This window comes from Dreissena polymorpha, chromosome 10 (assembly GCF_020536995.1).
Source record: "Dreissena polymorpha isolate Duluth1 chromosome 10, UMN_Dpol_1.0, whole genome shotgun sequence".
Lineage (NCBI taxonomy): Eukaryota > Metazoa > Mollusca > Bivalvia > Myida > Dreissenidae > Dreissena > Dreissena polymorpha.
The window spans coordinates 65,460,114-65,481,063 of record NC_068364.1 but is presented as its reverse complement, the minus strand read 5'-3'; the positions used below and the strand labels follow the sequence as shown (position 1 = coordinate 65,481,063).

The window sequence follows — 20,950 nt, the reverse complement described above, 5'->3', positions numbered from 1 at the left end:
CGCCATTATAAATTGTTAACGTTGCAAAAAGTGGAACCAGTATTAAAAAAAACTAATTCTAGCGCAAATTCTAGCGTAATTTACTATTGCCGGGAGATTACTCTAAACATTAAAATCAAAATCTCCAGTATCAATCGTGATATATCGACGATCTCTGGAATCTTCCGTAAAGGCGGAGAGAGGAGAGTAAAAAACTTACCCGTCTATATCATGCATATTGTTTTGCTTGGAATCATGGAATGTTTAAAATCCCACTCTCGACACCGTATTACTGTGTTAATCGCATTGACAAAAATGATGCCAAGGTAAGTTCTACTTTTTGTGATTTATTAACGCTATAACAGGAACTTAAAAGCTTAACGTGTCTCTGTTGTTACATGTATCGCATGGGATTTGATTTGGTTTGAATTTTACATCGCGTCAACAGTAGTCAGTAGTAAATTAGTCATGTTCTCACGTTAGTGTGAATGCCATCAAAACCCATATATCTGCTGTGTTATTGCAGGCCCGGGCTGTGTCCAATGTTGCTTGCCAAGGTTTTTAAAGGGACCGTCAACCAGATTTACGAAAAAAGAAAAGTTCTAAAATACCGTATTGTTTTACAATTATTAGTTTATAGTGATTAAAATATCACGACTGGTATATGACATTACTAGAAAAAAGTTGTTAAGTCTTCATATTTTCAGTATATTCTGTCATAAAATTTCGCGAGTTGAATTCGAAAGAACATCACGAAAATAGGTGACATAACGATATACACACTATGAATAACGCAAGTAGAATGATCATTTTATATATAAATATATACAATTCGCTACGCATTCCTGGGTTTACCACGTTACGGTGATGATTAATCTACTCGCGTTATTTATAGTTAACTGGTAGTTACCTGGTAGACACACTCAGTAAAATTTTATTACCGAATATACAGAAAATATGAAAACTTGACAACTTTTTTTCAAGTAATGTAATATAACAGTCGTGATATTTAAATCAATATAAACTAATAATTGTAAAAAAAATACGGTATTTTAAAACTTTTCTTTTTTTCATCAATCTTGTTGACGGTCCCTTTAACATGCGTTCAGGGCGATGCTGATCTTCTGAAATGTTAAACCAATGCCCTGGTGTCGTTTAGGGGGCTCCATCTAGCAATAACTACAATAATGACAATGGTGGATTCGGGACACCCTTTATTTATGACCAAGGTGAGTGCATATCTTGTATGTGTGTTTGTTTTTAAAGTTTATGAGGTTTTATCATGAATATGCGGCATTGTGTGAGGATCTCTGGTCACCTAAGTAAGCATTCAATATACCACTGCAATAGCAGAACATCCGCACCCAGCTATTCTTGTGAAAACAATAATGTATCTATTGACTAGCCCTTAATCATTTTACGAATGAATCATCTACTGTTTGTGCATCTGATATCGAATTTTCTTGTAGTTTTTTTGTTTATTTTCCCTTTAATAGTTTTATTATGGCGAAGAATCCACAGGTGCTTCTTATTTTACCACATTTCAAACAAATTGTAAGCAATATAAACCAGCATGTTATCTTTGAGATTTTGATCACAAAAAATGTCTAAAGGAGAAATTTACTTCAGGAGCTCATGCAAAAATGGGTCTTCGGAGATATCAGCGCAGTGCTGCAGATAATGCCTCTGCCATCCGTACACTCTGATAATGAGTCATAATGTCAGTTTATGAGACCACGAAACCTTGCGTGACTTTATGGCAGACAGGTGTGGACTTTGCTAGTTAAACAATGATATTGTCAAGTTATAAGCAACTGATTTGAAGTTCTATTCAAATTTATATCAATTACTTACGGAATCCGGATAGTGCCATCTATAATCTCGCCCTTCTTTCATCAAGGGCGACACACGACACATGAAGCGATAATATCGTGTGTCGCTTCTTGTATCGCGCAAACAACCACAAAGCGACACACGATATTTTGAGCGACACACGAAGCGATACACAATATTTTATTATTAAAAAATTGCACAAATTATCTGAATCTCGTGCATCGCGGTCTAATTTCAGACCGCGACACGTACACGACACACGAAGCGATACTCGATATTTTGTACGATACGCGAAGCGACACGCGATATTTGTACAATTCAAATATCGCTGTAATAATATATGGTGTACGCACGGGTCCAAAACTATTCTAAACCGGCCGGGCCGGTTTATGAACCGTCCCGGACGGTTTACTAAACTGTGTCGGACAGTAACATAATTTTGAACCGCTCGTGCGTCTGTAAACCGAACCGGGCGATTTAATTTGTGGATAACAAACCGTTCGATACAGTTTAGAAAACCGTCCGGGACGGTTTCCTGGGGTAAATTATAGTACGGCATAGGTTTTGAAGAGGAGTCAATAAAAAAGTATTTCTTTAACTAATTCAGAACATTTTCAATCTCCGGCTTTGCTTGTGATATTTTGTCAATTGCTTACTTGAAAAAGTATTATTCAGTCTATTCAACCTGTTCGGTTTAAAAGCTGCTTCCTTCATTGTATAAAAAAATCACTGTAAAAGATGAAATTCGTTACCTATGTCAGGAATACCTTGTGGGCAAATACATTTATTTCGAGTACATAAACTATTTATTTTTAAGTCTGACATGATTGGCAGCAACGATTGATTGAAGATTTTGAAATTCATGTTTTGTCCGAGAAAAATAGCGTCGCTCCAGATGACAACGATATTACATAGCGCTCGTAAAACTTCAAAGGAAAGCATTATAGCAATCCTACTCCAGTAATAATACCGAATCGGACAGTTTAAACCGTCCCGGACGGTTTATGCGCACGAACGGTCCAAAACTTTCCTAAACCGTCCCGGGCGGTTTGTAAACTGTCCGGGACGGTTTACAAACCGTCCGGGACGGTTTATATACCGTCCGGGACGGTTTAGAATAGATTTGGACCAGTTCGTACACCATAATAATATCGCCCGTCGACTCTCGCGTTTTCAAAAAATCAGGGGAGACCAAAGGGGCAGCCATATTGATAATCAATGGTTAGAAAATACTCTAACACAATGTTTAAAAAACCCGAGAGTCGACAGGCGATATTAGTGCAGCGATATTTGAACAGTACACATATCGCGTGTCGCTTCGTGTATCGCGCAAAATATCGTGTGTCGCTTCGTGTTTCGTGTGTCGCCCTTTGAACGCGAGACACGATATTTTGCGCGATACTCAAAGCGACACACGATATTTTGCGCGATACACGAAGCGACACGCGATATTAACCACGATATATTGCCTTTTGGGCTACCAAGACAAGGGCGATATTTCGTGGTACATTCTCGCGCGTCGCTTCGTGTATCGCTCAAATATCATGTGTCGCGCAAAATATCGTGTATCGCTTCGTGTGTCGCCCTTGCTGAAACAAGGGCGAGATTATAGATGGCACTATCCGAATTTCGTAATTACTTGTGCTTGAATAACCCAAAGTTGATTATGGTTCGATATATATGACAAGCTTTCATTGAGAACTGGTATTGCATTCCGGATTAGTCCGTGCACCAAAGGTCACGTGTACTAAAGATATAAAACCAGTTTCCACTCAATAGCTACAAAAGATGAACATGTATTACACTGGCATTTTGTGTGTATGTAGCTAGTATGAATACCCAGTTTGGAGTTGCACAATTATTTAAATTAAAACAGTCGACGTTGAAAAACTGGTGTCGTTGCGTCGTATTTTTTTTACATATTATAGAACATCCTGGAAAAAACCATCACACCAACCCATCTGATCTCGTACACAGGTGTTGGGCGCGTGGCCAATACACGGAAACATCATCGATATGTAATAAAACAAGATTTTTTTATCACTTTAACCAAACAAATTTAAAAGAAATCTGATATAATATGTATAGTGTTTAAGTGAATTGGCCACGTGCCCAACACCTGTGATCTCGTATATGCAGCACTTAATAATGTATGTTTAGCTCGCCGCGGTTGCATTCTTACTTTATTAATCAATGCAAAGAAACACATTCCTTCTCCGTCTTAATCCGATGAATATATAGTATATTTGTATCTTTGTAAATATATGTAGAACGGGCTCACGAAATAATCGGTAGCGTTAAATGCACATACGAGCCTCGATCTGGGAAAACTGGGCTTAATGCATGTCAGGGACGACACTTTCTGCTTTTATGGAATTTTAAATGAGGTCTCTTCTAACAAAAAATCACGTTAAGGCGGAAAGTGCCGTCCCTGATGAGCATGTACGGACTTGACGGTTTAAACTGGGACGACACTTAACGCACACGCATTAAGCCCAGTTTCCGCAGAACGTGTCTCCTATGAACTTTTGAACCGAAATTGCGTCAAAGGATGTCGGCAGTGCAATTCCATGCATGGCTTATGAGCTAACTTATAAGGGCTTTGACAGAGTTGCATACACTTTTTTTCGAATTTCACATGATGGCAATTGAGATACTAACTGGATGTAAAGACACTAAGACACGATCATGAAGGAAAGAATTTCGGCTGCTACAAGTTTGACAGAATGGGTATTACAGATATGGACCGGGCCTGAAAACGGTGGTTCAAACTTTTGACCTTGCAATACAGCATAGACTCTGAGCAGACGTGATTGATTCACGTAGTCTGCACATCATCTCAATATTTTAAACGCTGCAGCTAAGTTTATAGAAATCGTGCAAGTGGTATAGAAGGTATGGAATCGACATACAAATAAGGGCTCAAATGTTTGACCTCCAACTTGGCAAGTATAATGTCGACCATCCGGAGGCTTATATGACCACGCCTTCTTCCTATTGTTTTAATAACCTAAACATTTCAGCCAAGCTTCACAAAAATCCGTCAGATTATATGAATATGAAGTATCCTTCGAAGGGTATAGGATTATGAAGCATCCTTTAAATGGTATGGGAATATGAAGCTTCCTTCAAATGGTAGAGGAATATGAAGCTTATTTGAAATGGTAAAGAAATATGAAGCATCCTTCAAATGGTATAGGAATATGAAGCTTCCTTCCAATAGTATAGGAATATGTAGCTTCCTTCAAATGGTATAGGAATATGAAGCATCATTCAAATGGTATAGGAATATGAAGTTTTCTTCAAAGGGTATAGAAATATGAAGCTTCCTTCAAATGGTATAGGCATATGAAGCTTCCTTCAAAGGGTATATGATACTAGGCATCCTTCAAATGGAATAGGAATATAAAGCATCCTTCAAATGGTATAGGAATATGAAGCATCCTTCAAATGGTATAGGAATATGAAGCATCCATCAAATGGTATAGGAATATGAAGCATCCTGAAAATGGTATAGGAATATGAAACATCCTTCAAATGGTATAGGAATATGAAGCATCCTTCAAATGGTATAGGAACATGAAGCATCCTTCAAATGGTATAGGAATATAAAGCTTCCTTCAAGGGGTATAGGCATATGAAGCTTCCTTCAAAGGGTATAGGAATATGCTGCATCTTTCAAAGGGTATAGTAATATGTTGCATCTTTCAAAGAGTATAGGCATATGAAGCATCCTTCAAAGTGTATAGGAATATGTTGCATCATTCAAATGGTATATGAATATGAAGCTTCCTTCAAAGGGTATAAGCATATGAAGCATCCTTCAAATGATATAGGAATATGAAGCATCCTTCAAATGGTATAGGAATATGAAGCTTATTTCAAATGGTATAGGAATATGAAGCATTCTTCAAATGGTAAAGGAATACGAAGCTTCCTTCAAAGGGTATAGGAATATGAAGCATCCTTCAAATTGTATAGGAATATGAAGCATCCTTCAAATGGTATAGGAATATGAAGCAACCTTCAAATGGTAGAGGAATATGAAGCATCCTCCAAATGGTATAGGAATATGAAGCATCATTCAAATGGTATAGAAATATGAAGCTTCCTTCAAAGAGTATAGGAATATTAAGCATCTTTGAAAGGGTATAGGAATATGAACTTCCTTCAAAGGGTGTAGAAATATGAAGCTTCCTTCAAATGGTATAGGAATATGAAGCTTCCTGCAAAGGGTGTAGGAATATGAAGCTTCCTTCAAAGGGGTATAGGAATATGTTGCATCTTTCAAAGGGTATATGAATATGAAGCATCCTTCAAATGGTATAGGAATATGAAGCTTCCTTCAAAGGGTATAGGAATATGAAGCATCATTTAAAGGGTATAGGAATATGAAGCTTTCTTCAAATAGGAATATGAAGCTTCCTTCAAAGGGTATGGGAATATAAACCATCATTCAAAGGGTATAGGAATAGGAAGCAGACACAAACATGGAGGCTCAAACATTTACCCTTGAAGTTCGACCTTGACCCAGCATGATTGACACATGCCTTCTGCACCTTGCCTCATTGAGACCTAAATATTGTAGTAAAGTTTCATGAAATATGGAAGGGAAAATCCGCCAGCACATGCATGCAGTTAACTTACATGCTTATTTGAATACAGAACATGCATAATATTAAATGACATTCTTATGTTACCTACTGTCATATGCTATCTGATACATGGCAGTTGCATTTTGCCTAGTTACATTTGCTGTGCAAGCACTTCATCCAATAATACATATTGCTAAGTTTATAATTACTTCATATACATGTATATCTTTACTTCGTGTGTGTTATTGACAATTGCAATTAAACTTTTGGAATTTGTATTAATGCTAAAATTCTAAAGGCGTTCTTTATTTAACTATGTGCATTTGGCTATGTTGCTACTGAATTTAAATAGCTGTCAATATCTTTGTGGATCTATATTACTTCTTAAGTCGATTGCTAGTGCGTCTCTGATTTAGAATTAGTCTTAGGTTTTGCATACACCGCCATTATAAATAGTTAACGTTGCAAAATGGGGACCCAGTATTTAAAAAACCTAATTCCAGCGCAAATTATAGCGTAATTTACTATTGTCGGGAGATCGCTCTAAACATCAAAATTAAAATCTCCAGTATCAATCGTGATATATATCGATATATCTCTGGAATCCTCCGTAAAAGGCGGAAAGAGGAGAGTAAAAAACTTACCCATCTATATCACGCCTATTGTTTTGCTTGGAATCATGAAATGTTTAAAATCCCACTCTCGACACCTTATTACTGTGTTAATCGCATTGACAAAAATGATGCCAAGTTCTACTTTTTGTGATTTATTAACGCTATAACAGGAACTTAAAAGCTTAACGTGTCTCTGTTGTTACATGTATCGCATGGGATTTGATTTGGTTTGAATTTTACATCGCGTCAACAGTAGTCAGTAGTAAATTAGTCATGTTCTCGCGTTAGTGTGAATGCCATCAAAAACCCATATATCTGCTGTGTTATTGCAGGTCCGGGCTGTGTCCAATGTTGCTTGCCAAGGTTTTTAAAGGGACCGTCAACCAGATTTACGAAAAAAGAAAAGTTCTCAAATACCGTATTGTTTTACCATTATTAGTTTATAGTGATAAAAATATCATGACTGGTATATGACATTACTAGAAAAAAGTTGTTAAGTCTTCATATTTTCAGTATATTCTGTCATAAAATTTCGCGAGTTGAATTCGAAAGAACATCACGAAAATAGGTGACATAACGATATACACACTATGAATAACGCAAGTAGAATGATCATTTTATATATAAATATATACAATTCGCTACGCATTCCTGGGTTTACCACGTTACGGTGATGATCAATCTACTCGCGTTATTTATAGTTAACTGGTAGTTACCTGGTAGACACACTCAGTAAAATTTTATTACCGAATATACAGAAAATATGAAAACTTGACAACTTTTTTCGGCGTAAGCTGCATAAGCCAGCTTTTCACCTTAGCCTGACCTTTGTAAGTGTCCAATAAAATTCCAATAAAATTTCCCGCGGCTAGGTACGAATGAATACACTTCATTTATTCCATTGGCTGATTTGAGTATACCACCAGAACATTGGAAACATATCCGCGTCTTTGTAACACTGTTTTACTGTATGAAACAATTTTATCTCGAATGAAAAGGCTTAATAGATAGAACAGTTTTACACTCAATTCTCGACATCAATACAGTTTGTGCGTACACCTTTTATTTTCAGAGTATTACCAGCGCAAGAGCGTTTATACTTAAAAGGCTATGTTCTCATATTTAGTACTTACTTCCTTATTCCTGTCAACATGTTAACATGTAAAAGTATAAAGAGCAATGGAAGCGAGGCCTCACTTTAAAGCATTGCATTTCAACCCGCGAGGTATATCGGGTCAATTAGCGGACATTCAGAGTTTATATACAGGTCATCACCGGAGTTGGCGGCCAGTAAAATAATCGTTATATAAAAAAGACGCTATCCGTGAACTAGGTGACCTGGAATTTTCTTTAGACCAGAAATATGTTAAATGAAGATATTCAGCAATATAATTATGGTATGTAAATAATAGATTCTTAATGTGTTTTCAACAATACAATGATAAATATTATTGTTGATAAATTTAACAATAATTATTCGTCCATATTGCCTAATGTACTAAAGTGATATTATGAGCATGTAACAGTTTATAGGTGTCTATCGCAACCGTTGATTATTTTTGATGTTTCTACTTCATTTACACTTATATTAATTAATGCAGCATCATCATACTAAAGCAATATACCAGAAAGAGAAAAATAATGCATTTGAATATCAACCGTACTTTCGTTTGACAACTGATCATGCGTTTACGAGTTGAACCTAAATTTAGTTTTAGTGCAGATTTGTTCATACGACACAAAGACACGAAATTGTTTTACGGATCATTTCAGCTTACAGGACTGGGTGGGTCACGTAAGAATATCGAATATAAAATATATTTTTATAAACAACTGGTAGCAAGGTGAGTTGCAGATAATTAATCAGTAACCACATTTTAACTAACTATTTTGACCTGTTAATTCTTTTCAGCTCAATTTAACAGTGCAAAATGCCCATAATATCACTTTAAGCATTAGCACGATGATAATTGATACTGTTAATAATCGAATCAAATAGCAATGCCCGACACACCACTAAAACAGGTTTGTTCGAAGAACGCGCCTATAAATACGGATACTTCTCGTGTGGCCGGTTGACTCATATGTTTAAATTTCACTTCCATTCTTCTTTTGGTTTTCTGTTTTGTATCTATAGGTTTATGACCAGCAATATGTTATAATGTAAATTAAGCCGCGAAAACTCCCCGTAACATCCCGTACTGCGTGTGATGCAGCTAAGAACTGCACAGAAAAAGACATTCGCTATACTTGATCTCATTCATTAAACTATTTACGCCGTATATCTTTTTTAAAGATATTTCTTGTTTCAAGTAATGTAATATAACAGTCGTGATATTTAAATCAATATAAACTAATAATTGTAAAAAAAAAATACGGTATTTTAAAACTTTTCTTTTTTTTCATCAATCTTGTTGACGGTCCCTTTAACATGCGTTCAGGGCGATGCTGATCTTCTGAAATGTTAAACCAATGCCCTGGTGTCGTTTAGGGGGCTCCATCTAGCAATAACTACAATAATGGCAATGGTGGATTCGGGACACCCTTTATTTATGACCAAGGTGAGTGCATATCTTGTATGTGTGTTTGTTTTTAAAGTTTATGAGGTTTTATCATGAATATGCGGCATTGTGTGAGGATCTCTGGTCACCTAAGTAAGCATTCAATATACCACTGCAATAGCAGAACATCCGCACCCAGCTATTCTTGTGAAAACAATAATGTATCTATTGAATAGCCCTTAATCATTTTACGAATGAATCATCTACTGTTTGTGCATCTGATATCGAATTTTCTTGTAGTTTTTTTGTTTATTTTCCCTTTAATAGTTTTATTATGGCGAAGAATCCACAGGTGCTTCTTATTTTACCACATTTCAAACAAATTGTAAGCAATATAAACCAGCATGTTATCTTTGAGATTTTGATCACAAAAATGTCTAAAGGAGAAATTTACTTCAGGAGCTCATGCAAAAATGGGTCTTCGGGGATATCAGCGCAGTGCTGCAGATAATGCCTCTGCCATCCGTACACTCTGATAATGAGTCATTATGTCAGTTTATGAGACCACGAAACCTTGCGTGACTTTATGTCAGACAGGTGTGGACTTTGCTAGTTAAACAATGATATTGTCAAGTTATAAGCAACTGATTTGAAGTTCTATTCAAATTTATGAAGTAATTCTAAGTGTGGACTTTGTCAGATTTTCAAGAGGGGTCCATATTGCACAAGATCCTTCTCAGAAAGAAATGATGGAAAGTTATTTTTTTTATTTTAAGCATTGATTAATTTTGAATATCATAAATCTGGATATCAGTCCGTTGTTTGCCTATTTCTTTGAGATTTCATCAGAAGTTAACAAAATATTCTTTGAATTTGCAGGGACTTGTGTTTTAGCTTCCTGGTATATGATAGAAGTTACTTTTAGCGAAATTTTAACACGAAAAAAGGTAATGGGCGGAGCTACCGTGGGATTTTAATTGTTTAAATTTCACCCAATAAGTACTGATTTATTTCAGTGTTCAACATCAGTTGACATTAAATGAATAGCTGGAATGTAGATAGCAGATTTACATTCAGTTTATTCATGCACATTCATACCGAACTCTTTAATTATTTAGTGTTTAAAATTATTGAGTGGCCAATCAGATCGCAGTATTTCAAATATACAGTTGCAAATTTATTTTAGTAAATTTATCAGCTTAGTGGACTATTAAATCTATTAATAGTTCTCTGATCAGCATTAACACATTTTATACTTCAGCATTTGCTTAGTACATGGTTAACAGTTTACTATAAGTCTATGTTCTGAAGTAAAATATATTTAACATAGAAATTGTGATATAAAAACACAATAGTTAAAAATTTAGACTTATATACGGAAAGTATAGTTACAGCTCTGATTCTTCGATTAAACACCAATTAGTCTTGCAGGTATTTTGTTTTAAAATTATCCATAAACATAATTTTATGACTTTCAAGTATCGCCTCCCGGCAGTATAATCGGGACGCTCAAACCCATTTATCTAGAGCGATCAGCTATCTTCTAGCTCGAACCCATTTATCTAGAGCGATCAGCTATCTTCTAGCTCGAACCCATTTATCTAGAGCGAGCAGCTTATCTTCTAGAAAAATGTCAAATCTAACGTATTAGTTTTATTTGAAACGGGACATAAATACATAGTAACTTTTATTGAATATTTAAGAATTTTTTTATACGCATATTTATAATATGCAATAAGATTTTTCATAGAAGCACCGCACCAATAATAAATTAATTGTAGATATTCGTCCTCTAGACATGTCGTTTTATCTTAATGATGAATACAGCGATCTTAACAGTGTGTCTTGAATTTCCATAGTGAATATATATTTTAGTTAAATATAGGGCTGATAATGGATAATGGTGTTTAACCGAATCCCGATGGTTATCAAACTATGCCGAACCTTTAAATTCATATTCTGAATTGATTTCCTTTATATTACCACATATAATATAACATTTTACTTGCTAGGGCGAGTCGTTATATAGGTGGGAATCTCAGCCACAAGCAGTCACATCTGGTTCAAGAACCCTCATCACAGTCATTGGTTGCGGAAATGCCATGGTTAACAGTGTCCCGCCATTCTTTGTATTTCCAGGGTTACGAATTAAGTCGGAATTATTAGATGGTGGTGGTCATGGAGTTGATGGTACAGTCACTGAGTCCAGGTGGAGTAATAGTGCTGTGTTCAAAAGGTACCTAGAGCATCACCTGCTAAAATACTTACCTGAACGTTGTCTGGACAATCCTGTTCTGATTCTCTATGGCCATAAATCTCACATTAATTTGGGGTTGATTGATTGGGCCAAGTCACAGAACATAATCCTGTTTATTTTGCCCGCACACACGAGCCATGTTTTGCAGCCTCTAGATGTTGGTTGTTTTGGGTCATTCGAAAGGATCTACAGCTCTGTGTGTCACAAGTTCATGCGCGACAACTGCGGGCAAAGTATAACACGCTTCAATGTGTGTGCACTTGGAAGCAATGCATATTCACAAGCACTGTCACCAAATAATTTGCAGGCATCCTTTCGCAAAACCGGCATCTACCCATATGATCCAAATGCTATAGATCCCTCAGTATTCAAGCCATCAGATGCCCTTCAACAAGAAACCAGTTCTCTTCAATCAATCATCCAACCCTAAGAAACGGACGTCTCCCAATTTTTCTGCAACAAAGAATCAAACATCACATCCAAGAAACAAGCAACAAAAAAGAGGAAATACCTAAGTTCAGTGGTCAGTGGAAAGCCAATTACTGAGGATATAATAATTAAAAAAAATTAGGATCATGAAGATGGAAGGAAAAAAAAGACAAAGACCCAGAAGTTAAACGTACAACCTGGACCATCTGGAACAGTTAAGGCAGTGTCACCTGTCCTTGCTACACCAGTAGATGAATCATCAGAGGATGAGGATGAAACAGAGGTGTGCTGTGTATGCAGCCTATTCACTCCCAGTGCTGTACGGCAGAGTTCTTCACTGGTCTTTGTGAAATGGGTGCAGTGTTCTGGGTGTGGACACTGGGTTCATCTCATTTATTGTACGCAACTCAGGGTTGTAAGGAGAGGTGATATCTTCATGTGTCCTCACTGTGTTGTTGAAGAGTAACTTGAACTTGTTGAAAACTTGTTTTAATTTACATGAATACAATTCAAAACCCTAACTGATTCCAGATCCAGATTGCTTTAACAGTGATACAAATGTAAGTACAACAATCCTGAGTAAATGTTTCATGCATTCAGTCTCCACAGGAGTGATGTTTACATTGAAATCAGGTAACCAATCAGATGCGTCGTTACCGGGCACTCTCTACAAGATGGCCGCCGTTACAGTTCACTTAGCTCGTGTCGTTTATCAGCAAATTTTGGTTAATAGCACAATCAATTGAAATTAAATTGTGTAAATAAAAGGGACATTTGATATTAAATAACAATATTTATAACCTAATCCCTATTTTGAGCAACAAAACTTTAACCGACTGCTTAGATGCGTCGAAAGTGGGCACTCGAGGATATTGTAAATTAATGAATCAAGACATTTGAAAAATTACTTTAAAGTGAGTTTTTATATAGAGTATACAAGATTTTTTATACTTGAGGTAATGATTTTGTAAAAAACAACAACAACAACCTTTTCTTCGATATCACTTAAAATATTATTGTTGATATTTAACTGGTGGAATATGTTTTTTTGTTATAACAAGCTTTTGTTCAGACAGAAACTTCTTAAGATAAAATAATATTTTGATGTAATTTTCACACTCAATAGAAATGGTGTTTCAGCAGCTAACCAGACATCAGACTGCGTGTCACAGGTTGTTACATCAGGATGAGTTTGTGTATATTTTGTATTTTGTATGTACCAATATATTTTGAAGGAGTCGAAGAGGTACAGTAATTTTCTATCTTGATGACTAAAAAACGTGCATTTTAAGACAGAGCTTTACATGACAATGCCCGCTACAATTCCGCTACAATTCAAAAGTCAACATGTTGTTTCCATGATAGGTTGTGTTTTGAAATAGCATTCTGAAATACTTGTACCTTTTAAAAGATGCAAATGGGAATGTTGTTTATAGTAGTTGTTGTTGAAATAAATATGAATTGCTATGAATAGAATAGTGAGAACTGTATGTGCTTCTTTAGTATGGTATTGTTTATAATAAATACCAGTTTAATTTATCATATAGTGTGTATAGCCTCTACATGAAATGCTAATTGTGTTGTTGTTTTGGTAACATAATTGCATCTTGTTGTAAATGAGGAATAAATCTTTTTTTTAACAATAATGCGATTTTCAATAAATTGCAAACCACTTTTGCTGCTCTTCATTGGATATATTCCTTAATTAAACGGGCATTGCTTTAACATTTGAGTCTGGCTCTAGGAAAATGGGACTTAACGCAGTCATTGAAATTCAGATTTAAATCTACAAGCAAGTCGGGCTAGTACTATGGGAATTTGAACAAGCCCGAGTCAGATTTTACTAGCCCAAACATTTTTGTTAAAAATGCAGATAAACATAACATAAAACATCCAAAGAAGCATTCATTTATTCAATCTTTAGAATACAATACAAATCTCTTATTAATTTCATCCTCATTAAAGTTAGCTTCCTCGTCATCTGTGCCCGCCTCTCATTTCAATCAAATCACAATTATAAATATATACATAAAGTTTAGGTAAAAAATTAGCAGAAATTTATCCCATATATCCATGTCAAAGAGAGAGCAAACCTGAACCACCAGAATATATATAAGCAATTAAGTGCTAGGTTATTCTACAAAAAGCCAGTTGACAAATGCATCAATCACAGTTACCTCAGATTCGCATTTGTCAACGACGTACTTGAATGACAACTGTTTGGCCATTACTCTCTGTGTCCCGAACGCAACGCAAAACATTTATTTTACATAATAGTAATCCGGGAACCACAAAACCATGCGCTTTATGCGCAGTAATCCAATTATCGGCTGATTGCCCAGCACGTGTGCGCAGTGTGTTAAAACATAAGCGGCTGTTGATTTAAGCGACTCAAAACTTTGTTTACAAATATTGAAAATAATAGTGGAACTCGTTTTCTGTTTAATGAATTGTACAAGCACGTCGGGCTTGTAAAATTGGATTTCCTACAAGCCCAAAAGAAAAAAATACTAGTTTTTTGCTGTCGGACTAGTGCGAATTTCGAAGACTGTAACGCATGTGCTCAAAATGTTTTATCAGATAAGCCTATACCGTCAGCACAGGCTTATTAGGGACAACACTTTCCGCCAGATACTTTTTTATCGAAAAATTTCATTAAAGCGAAAAGTTCATCACTGATTAGCCCTGATTAACACTTGACACACATGCATTAAGACCCATTTTCGCAGACCGAGGCTCAATTATGTTGTTGCTGTGAGTCTTGTAGTGACTGTAGATGAAGCCATCCATCATGAAATAGCATGTCAACACAATCTAAATACTGAATAACCTTTATAAAATTTTATTAGAAAATATATGTATTACATGGCATACTGGTTAAATAAATATTAGGATGAGACACACATTACATAATCATCATCTGACAACAAAATGATCCCTCTGGCCCTGTTCCTAGTGTATCCAACACATACTGCTTATGACTAGACATATGCAACTTTACCATGATCATACAATTGTTTTCAAAACAATATATACACTGGTGCAATGCAAGTTAAAATCCTATATATACATGTGAAATTGCACTACTGTCTGGTTATATGTAAATGCCTGCATGCACAATAAATAAACTGATTTATATTTGTCAATTACATATAATTCATCATGGTTATATAATTCGTGTAAAATAAATGCAATAAAACCACAAAGAAATTAATACCTGTCATTTTCTTTGCCAAACATTTTTTACACATGTTTACTTCTTTCATGTAAAAGAAGTAATATATGGAAAACATTTTTGGTAGCAAATTATTTTGTTGCTAGTGTTCACCTATTACTTATAAAAGACAAAGAATAAGTGTGGAAAAGCACATAACCGCATGAAATGCTATAATTCAGGGTCCTGTCTTAACAAAGACCTTATGACACTTTTTGGTTATGACTGAATATTCAGCTTACAATAAATAGGCATTTAGAATCAGTATGGTCCTAAAATAAAGGGCATGTGAATATTGAAAGGAAATAAATACAATTGACCCTTGCTCTGGGAAAATGGGGTTTAATGCATGTTCCTAAAGTGTCATTGCAGATTAACTTGCACGGTCCGCACAGGCTAATCAGGCAAGACACTTTCTGGTTTTATGAGATTTTTCGTTTAAAGAAAGTATTTTCAAAAAGAAAAAACAGTCTAGGCCTAAAGTGTTGTCCCAGATAAGCATGTGTGGACCACATAAGCTAATCACACACATGCATACAGCCATTTTCCCCAGATCGCGGTCTACTTCACCTAGGCTGTTCACTGCAAACAAAACATAACTAATGTCTAAATGTCAGCGCAACAAAATTGAAAGGCAAGAAATTTTTACAAAAAAACTACACCATTGAAATCTAGCAATAACATATCTGCTTACCAATCGACAAGATGTGTGAACAAGATGCTTGTAAAATCATCGCAAGATACGTAAAATAATGTGAAATAAATAAATTTCTCTAATACTAGTATTAGGTTGAGCTTAAGCATGCCAAATGCTCAAATGGCAAACAACAAATTGCTGCATGATTGAATAAACAGTTCAATTGTTTCAACTAGCAGAATATGTCTTATTAAGATTGGCCTTATTTTTTCTAAATCTTAATAAAATACCACTACGGATATTGGATACAGAGTAGCAAAAATCATAAGCACACTCTATTATCATTAACAGAACATTCAGACTGGTTCCTCAACGTTTTTAGATGTTCGCGTAGCGTAGCTAATGTTGTTGCTGACAATTTCAAGTCGGTTCGCTGTTATCTACGGAAAGCCTACTGCCCGCCACACATGTCGTAACCGCGCGAGAAAGAGTTGTATAATGCATTCAAGAGGTTTGAGTTCTCCAACTATATTCATTCACAAATCGAAACATTATGTGAATATCGTGTTAAATTGAAAAGTTCCGAACAGAGCTTATATAGAAAATAATCAATAAACAATGATTGTATTATACGTGTCGCGGAAGAGATTGTTTATGAATGATTAAAATAGTCCACTTTCTGCTGCGTCTTAATGACATAGTACAGGTCATTCATAATCTGAGGCTATTAATAGATTCGGGAAAACAACGCAATAGTATAAGGTTACGCTTGTTTATATTCTCAATTAATAAAACGTTGAACATGAGTTCAACAATAACTTCAGGGATACGATAAACAACAACAAAAATGCTTCATAATCGCTAAAACCGAATATAACAAACAATTAAATGTAACACGAATGGTCTGTTTCGTAACCTCGTTCATATGATTCTTCAGCGGGGATTTCTGGGAAACGTTCTTTTGTTCTCAACAGATAGCGGCGATCTTTTGTATTTACGGGTGCTAACAACGCAATAGTAGCTTGTTATCGCCCGCCAGAGGCGGAGGAATATTGTTTTGGCGTTGTCCGTCCGTCCGTCCGGCCGTCCGTCCGTCCGGCACTTTTGTGTCCGGAGCCATATCTTGTAAGTTCTTTGGTGGATTTCATTTAAACTTAGTATGAGTATATATATGCATAAGAGGATGATGCACGCCAAATGGCATTGTACACCATCTGTTAAAAACAGACTTATGGCCCTTTGTATCTTGAAAAAATGCTTTTTAGTGTCCGGAGCCATGTCTTGGAAGTTCTTTGGCGGATTTCATTGAAACTAGGTATGAGTATATATATGCATTAGAGGATGATGCACGCCAAATGGCATTGTACACCATCAGTTAAAAACAGACTTATGGCCCTTTGTATCTTGAAAAAATGCTTTTTACTATAGGCACTTTTGTGTCCGGAGCCATATCTTGGAAGTGCTTTGGCGGATTTCATTTAAACTTGGCATGAGTATATATATGCATAAGAGGATGATGCACGCCAAATGGCATTGTACACCATCTGTTAAAAACAGACTTATGGCCCTTTGTATCTTGAAAAAATGCTTTTTACTATAGGCATTTTTGTGTCCGGAGCCATATCTTGGAAGCGCTTTGGCGGATTTCTTTGAAACTTGGTATTGTGAAGGCTTAAGAACCTTCCTTTGTCTTAGTTTTGTGTTATTGTCCTCCGTCCGTCCATCTATAATTATGTTCATCCGTCCAATTTGCACCCATCCTCAAACAAAGCATATGTTGCGGGGGATACCTTGGGCCTTTCAGGCCCTCTTGTTTATATTCACAGTTCTCAATTTATAAAACGCTGGACATGAGTTCACCAATTACTACAGGAATACAATAGACAACCTCAAAAATGCTTTATAATCGCTTAAACCGAAAACAACAAAATATAACAAGAAATATCTTTTAAAAATGTGGTCGGCGTTAACGCTGACTTTGAAATAAAGTTTGCAATTTACTTAATAAATAAATCAAATGAAAACAAAAGTTTAACTATTGTTTTTTTTTTTCATTTGTAAGTTGCATATTCACCCCATGAAATGTGTGTTAGCATTGTCAAACCACACATTAGTGTAAGTAGATAAAAAATATACTACGGGAGTGCATATCATAAGTGTCCTCATATGCCTTATTATGAGTATATTTCTTTACTATTGAAATATATCGTATGTTAATATTTTATTTAAACGCAGTTTTCTTTCGGACACATTTAAATCACACGTTCATAGCCGCGTCATGCGAAAATGGGTCTTATGTGTTTCGGCCAGCGTTTCTTAAACCCAACATGTGCATTTGCGCATTCAGGTCAGAGTCGATGCTGTTCGCTATAAAATCACTCAATATGTTATGGTCTCATTATGTATCTCCTGACCAGACAGAGATGCGCAGGCATCATCATCATTAAAAATCTCATTGCGAATTGTAAATGGCACATTTTAGCACAATGCTTTTCGATACAAAATTGAATTCAAAATAGCAAACTTGTAAATAAGGGCAGCCTATCCAGGCGTTTAGGAACGATTTCCAGACGTGCTGACCAAGTACGGCAAGTATTGTGGTTGGATAATTAAACGATTTTCCTCTTAGCGTGACACTATACTATTTCGGTAATGATCGTTTTCTCAACTTGAAAAGCAAAACTGAAATTCTGCGAGATGGATTTTAGCGCGTAATTGTAACTTGGCCACAATTTGTGTCGTTTGAACATACAGAGAGTAGTCCGGAATTCCTTACACTGAACAGTGCTACATCATTTGCGCTGAGCACAGACACAGTGATGTAGCCAAAGTTCAGAGGTTGTATCTCGAATCAGCCTATGAAATATTCGAAAACATTCATGCGTGTCTGCTGGCGTTATGTAAAAGTCATTAAGATGAAAAGCTGAGTAAAACAGCTACGCCGAAAAAAGCGCATTAGTGATCTATACCAATGTTTAGGTCAGAGTTGTTGACACCGTGTGAACTGCTCGGGTAACAAGTAATGCATAAACAACAATGTACGAGTCAACAGGGCTGTCTTGATGACAACCTCATTCATAATTTGAATAAGATACGATTTTACCAACCTAGGTACGATTTGATTACTAGTATATAAAGACAGTGTTACAAAGATACGCGATGAAATCAGTACGAAATGAATAGTTCAATTTAACAAGACAACAGTAAGACCTTTTGATCATCGTAACTCACCTTCGTCTAAAAAAAGATAGTTCGTCTATGTATATAGATATCTATATACATAGTCGAACTATCTTTTTTTTAAGAAAACGTTTTGTCGAAAGATTTTAATGATTTAGTATGTGTATGCATTATAATAAACAACGGGTAACTAAACAAGATATGTGTTTGTCAGAAACACAATGCTCCCTCCTGCGCCGCTTTGATTTATTTAACAAGAGATGTGTTTGTCAGAAACACAATGCTCCCTATTGCGCCGCTTTGAAATAAAATTTCTATACTGTATATAATTTGGCAGGTTTAGAAATTATCTCCCTTTTAAAGCTTACTACTTCCCTTGGATTGTATTTTTTGACTTTTGACCTTGAAGGATGACCTTGACCTTTCACCACTGAAAATGTGCAACTCCATGAGATACACATGCATGCCAAATATCAAGTTGCTATCTTCAGTATTGCAAAAGTTATGGCCAATGTTAAAGTTTTCGGACGGAATGACGGACAGACAGTTCAAATGCTATATGCATAAAAAGGGGGCATAAAAAGTATATAAAAATAAAAAATAAATTAATAAAAATTGCCATCGAGCGCCTGTGGTATGTCAAGCTCCAGGTGGGGGAAGGGGGTGTAAGAAAGAGTGACAGTTTGTGACATGGGGGATGGTCAGCCCATGTGTGATGTCACACATTTATTTAAAAAATATTTATAATTCATTTATTATTTCTTGAGTAGAATTTAAAAATATTTTTCAAAAAATGTGTGAAACATTTGAATTAGTTTTATGTCAAAATAAGACGAATTGCGTATCTCCTGAATATGTTGTTCGAATTTTTAATAGGCACCTTGGCTGGGCCGGCTTACATGTATTCAATAGGCACAACCTCCACGCAGATTACATTAGTACATGACGAAAAAATGTATTGGACTGTTCCATTTTTAAGTTTGTAAAGGGTTGTAAGAAAATCTAATTGATAATTTCGTTTTTTTAGAGGTTAACACATGGATAAATATTCATACTGCCCACCGTAACAACCCAACAGTCATAATAAAAGCCCAAGGACAAAGGCTCGCGGGTTGTTATGAGTGATCTCTATGTTTATCAGAGAAAATGTATCTCCTTGATATAATTAAATAGGTATTAATAAAAAAAAATATGTTCGAAAGTGTGAGTTTGTGACGTACTTCGGGGGGGGGGGGGTCCAAGATTTTATGACAGAGGGGGGGGGGGGGGGGGGGGGGAGGGTGGTAAAAATGGTCAAAAAAGGCGTGACATACTTTATGGACGGCCCCAATTGTCATTTAGCAATATGTAATTGTCATTTGGCAACATGAATGGACTGGCGGATATTTCCTTCCATAATGAAAATCCTTCCCTGGTTATAGGAAATATGGCGCAGAGATTACGGGCTAAAACTTTTGACCCAACAGTATAACCTTGACCTTGAGCAGGAGTGATTGACCCATAATTTTAGCAATCTTCTCAAGGACTTCAATATTTTAGCAAAGCTTTATGAAAATAATTGAAGGGGTATAGCAGGTATGGAGCAGACATGAAAATGGACGCTAAAACCTTTGACCTTGAAGTATGGCCTTGACTTTGAGCCAGCATGACTGACACATGCCTTCTGTACATGGTCACAATGCCATTTACATTTGAGGCCAGTTTCAGGAAC

At 36.0% G+C, this 20,950-nt stretch overlaps 2 protein-coding genes across 4 annotated transcripts in view; one reads left to right on the top strand and one right to left on the bottom strand.

Moving 5' to 3' along the window:
• The window catches only part of LOC127848640 (receptor-binding cancer antigen expressed on SiSo cells-like), a 360,763-nt gene that overhangs the window by 323,682 nt on the left and 16,131 nt on the right, over positions 1 to 20,950 (bottom strand). The gene's annotated exons all lie outside the window — the stretch shown is intronic.
• LOC127848639 (uncharacterized) lies at positions 1,061 to 13,829 on the top strand. Of its 2 annotated transcripts, none has more exons than XM_052381222.1 (2): positions 1,061 to 1,208; positions 11,535 to 13,829. In XM_052381222.1, exons 1-2 carry the CDS (start codon positions 1,167 to 1,169, stop codon positions 12,207 to 12,209), a joined length of 717 nt encoding a protein of 238 aa, XP_052237182.1. In that variant the 5' UTR covers positions 1,061 to 1,166; the 3' UTR covers positions 12,210 to 13,829. The 2 variants fall into 2 exon arrangements, 1 of the variants encoding a protein (XP_052237182.1); XR_008034607.1 differs by having other exon boundaries at positions 1,071 to 1,208; positions 11,662 to 13,829.

Bases quoted from the DNA above. Each gene is read 5' to 3' on its own strand.
- LOC127848639 (XM_052381222.1), top strand. From the start codon at position 1,167: ATGACAATGGTGGATTCGGGACACCCTTTATTTATGACCAAG. The intron at 1,209-11,534 runs GTGAGTGCATAT...TTTACTTGCTAG, and splicing joins ACCCTTTATTTATGACCAAG to GGCGAGTCGTTATATAGGTG.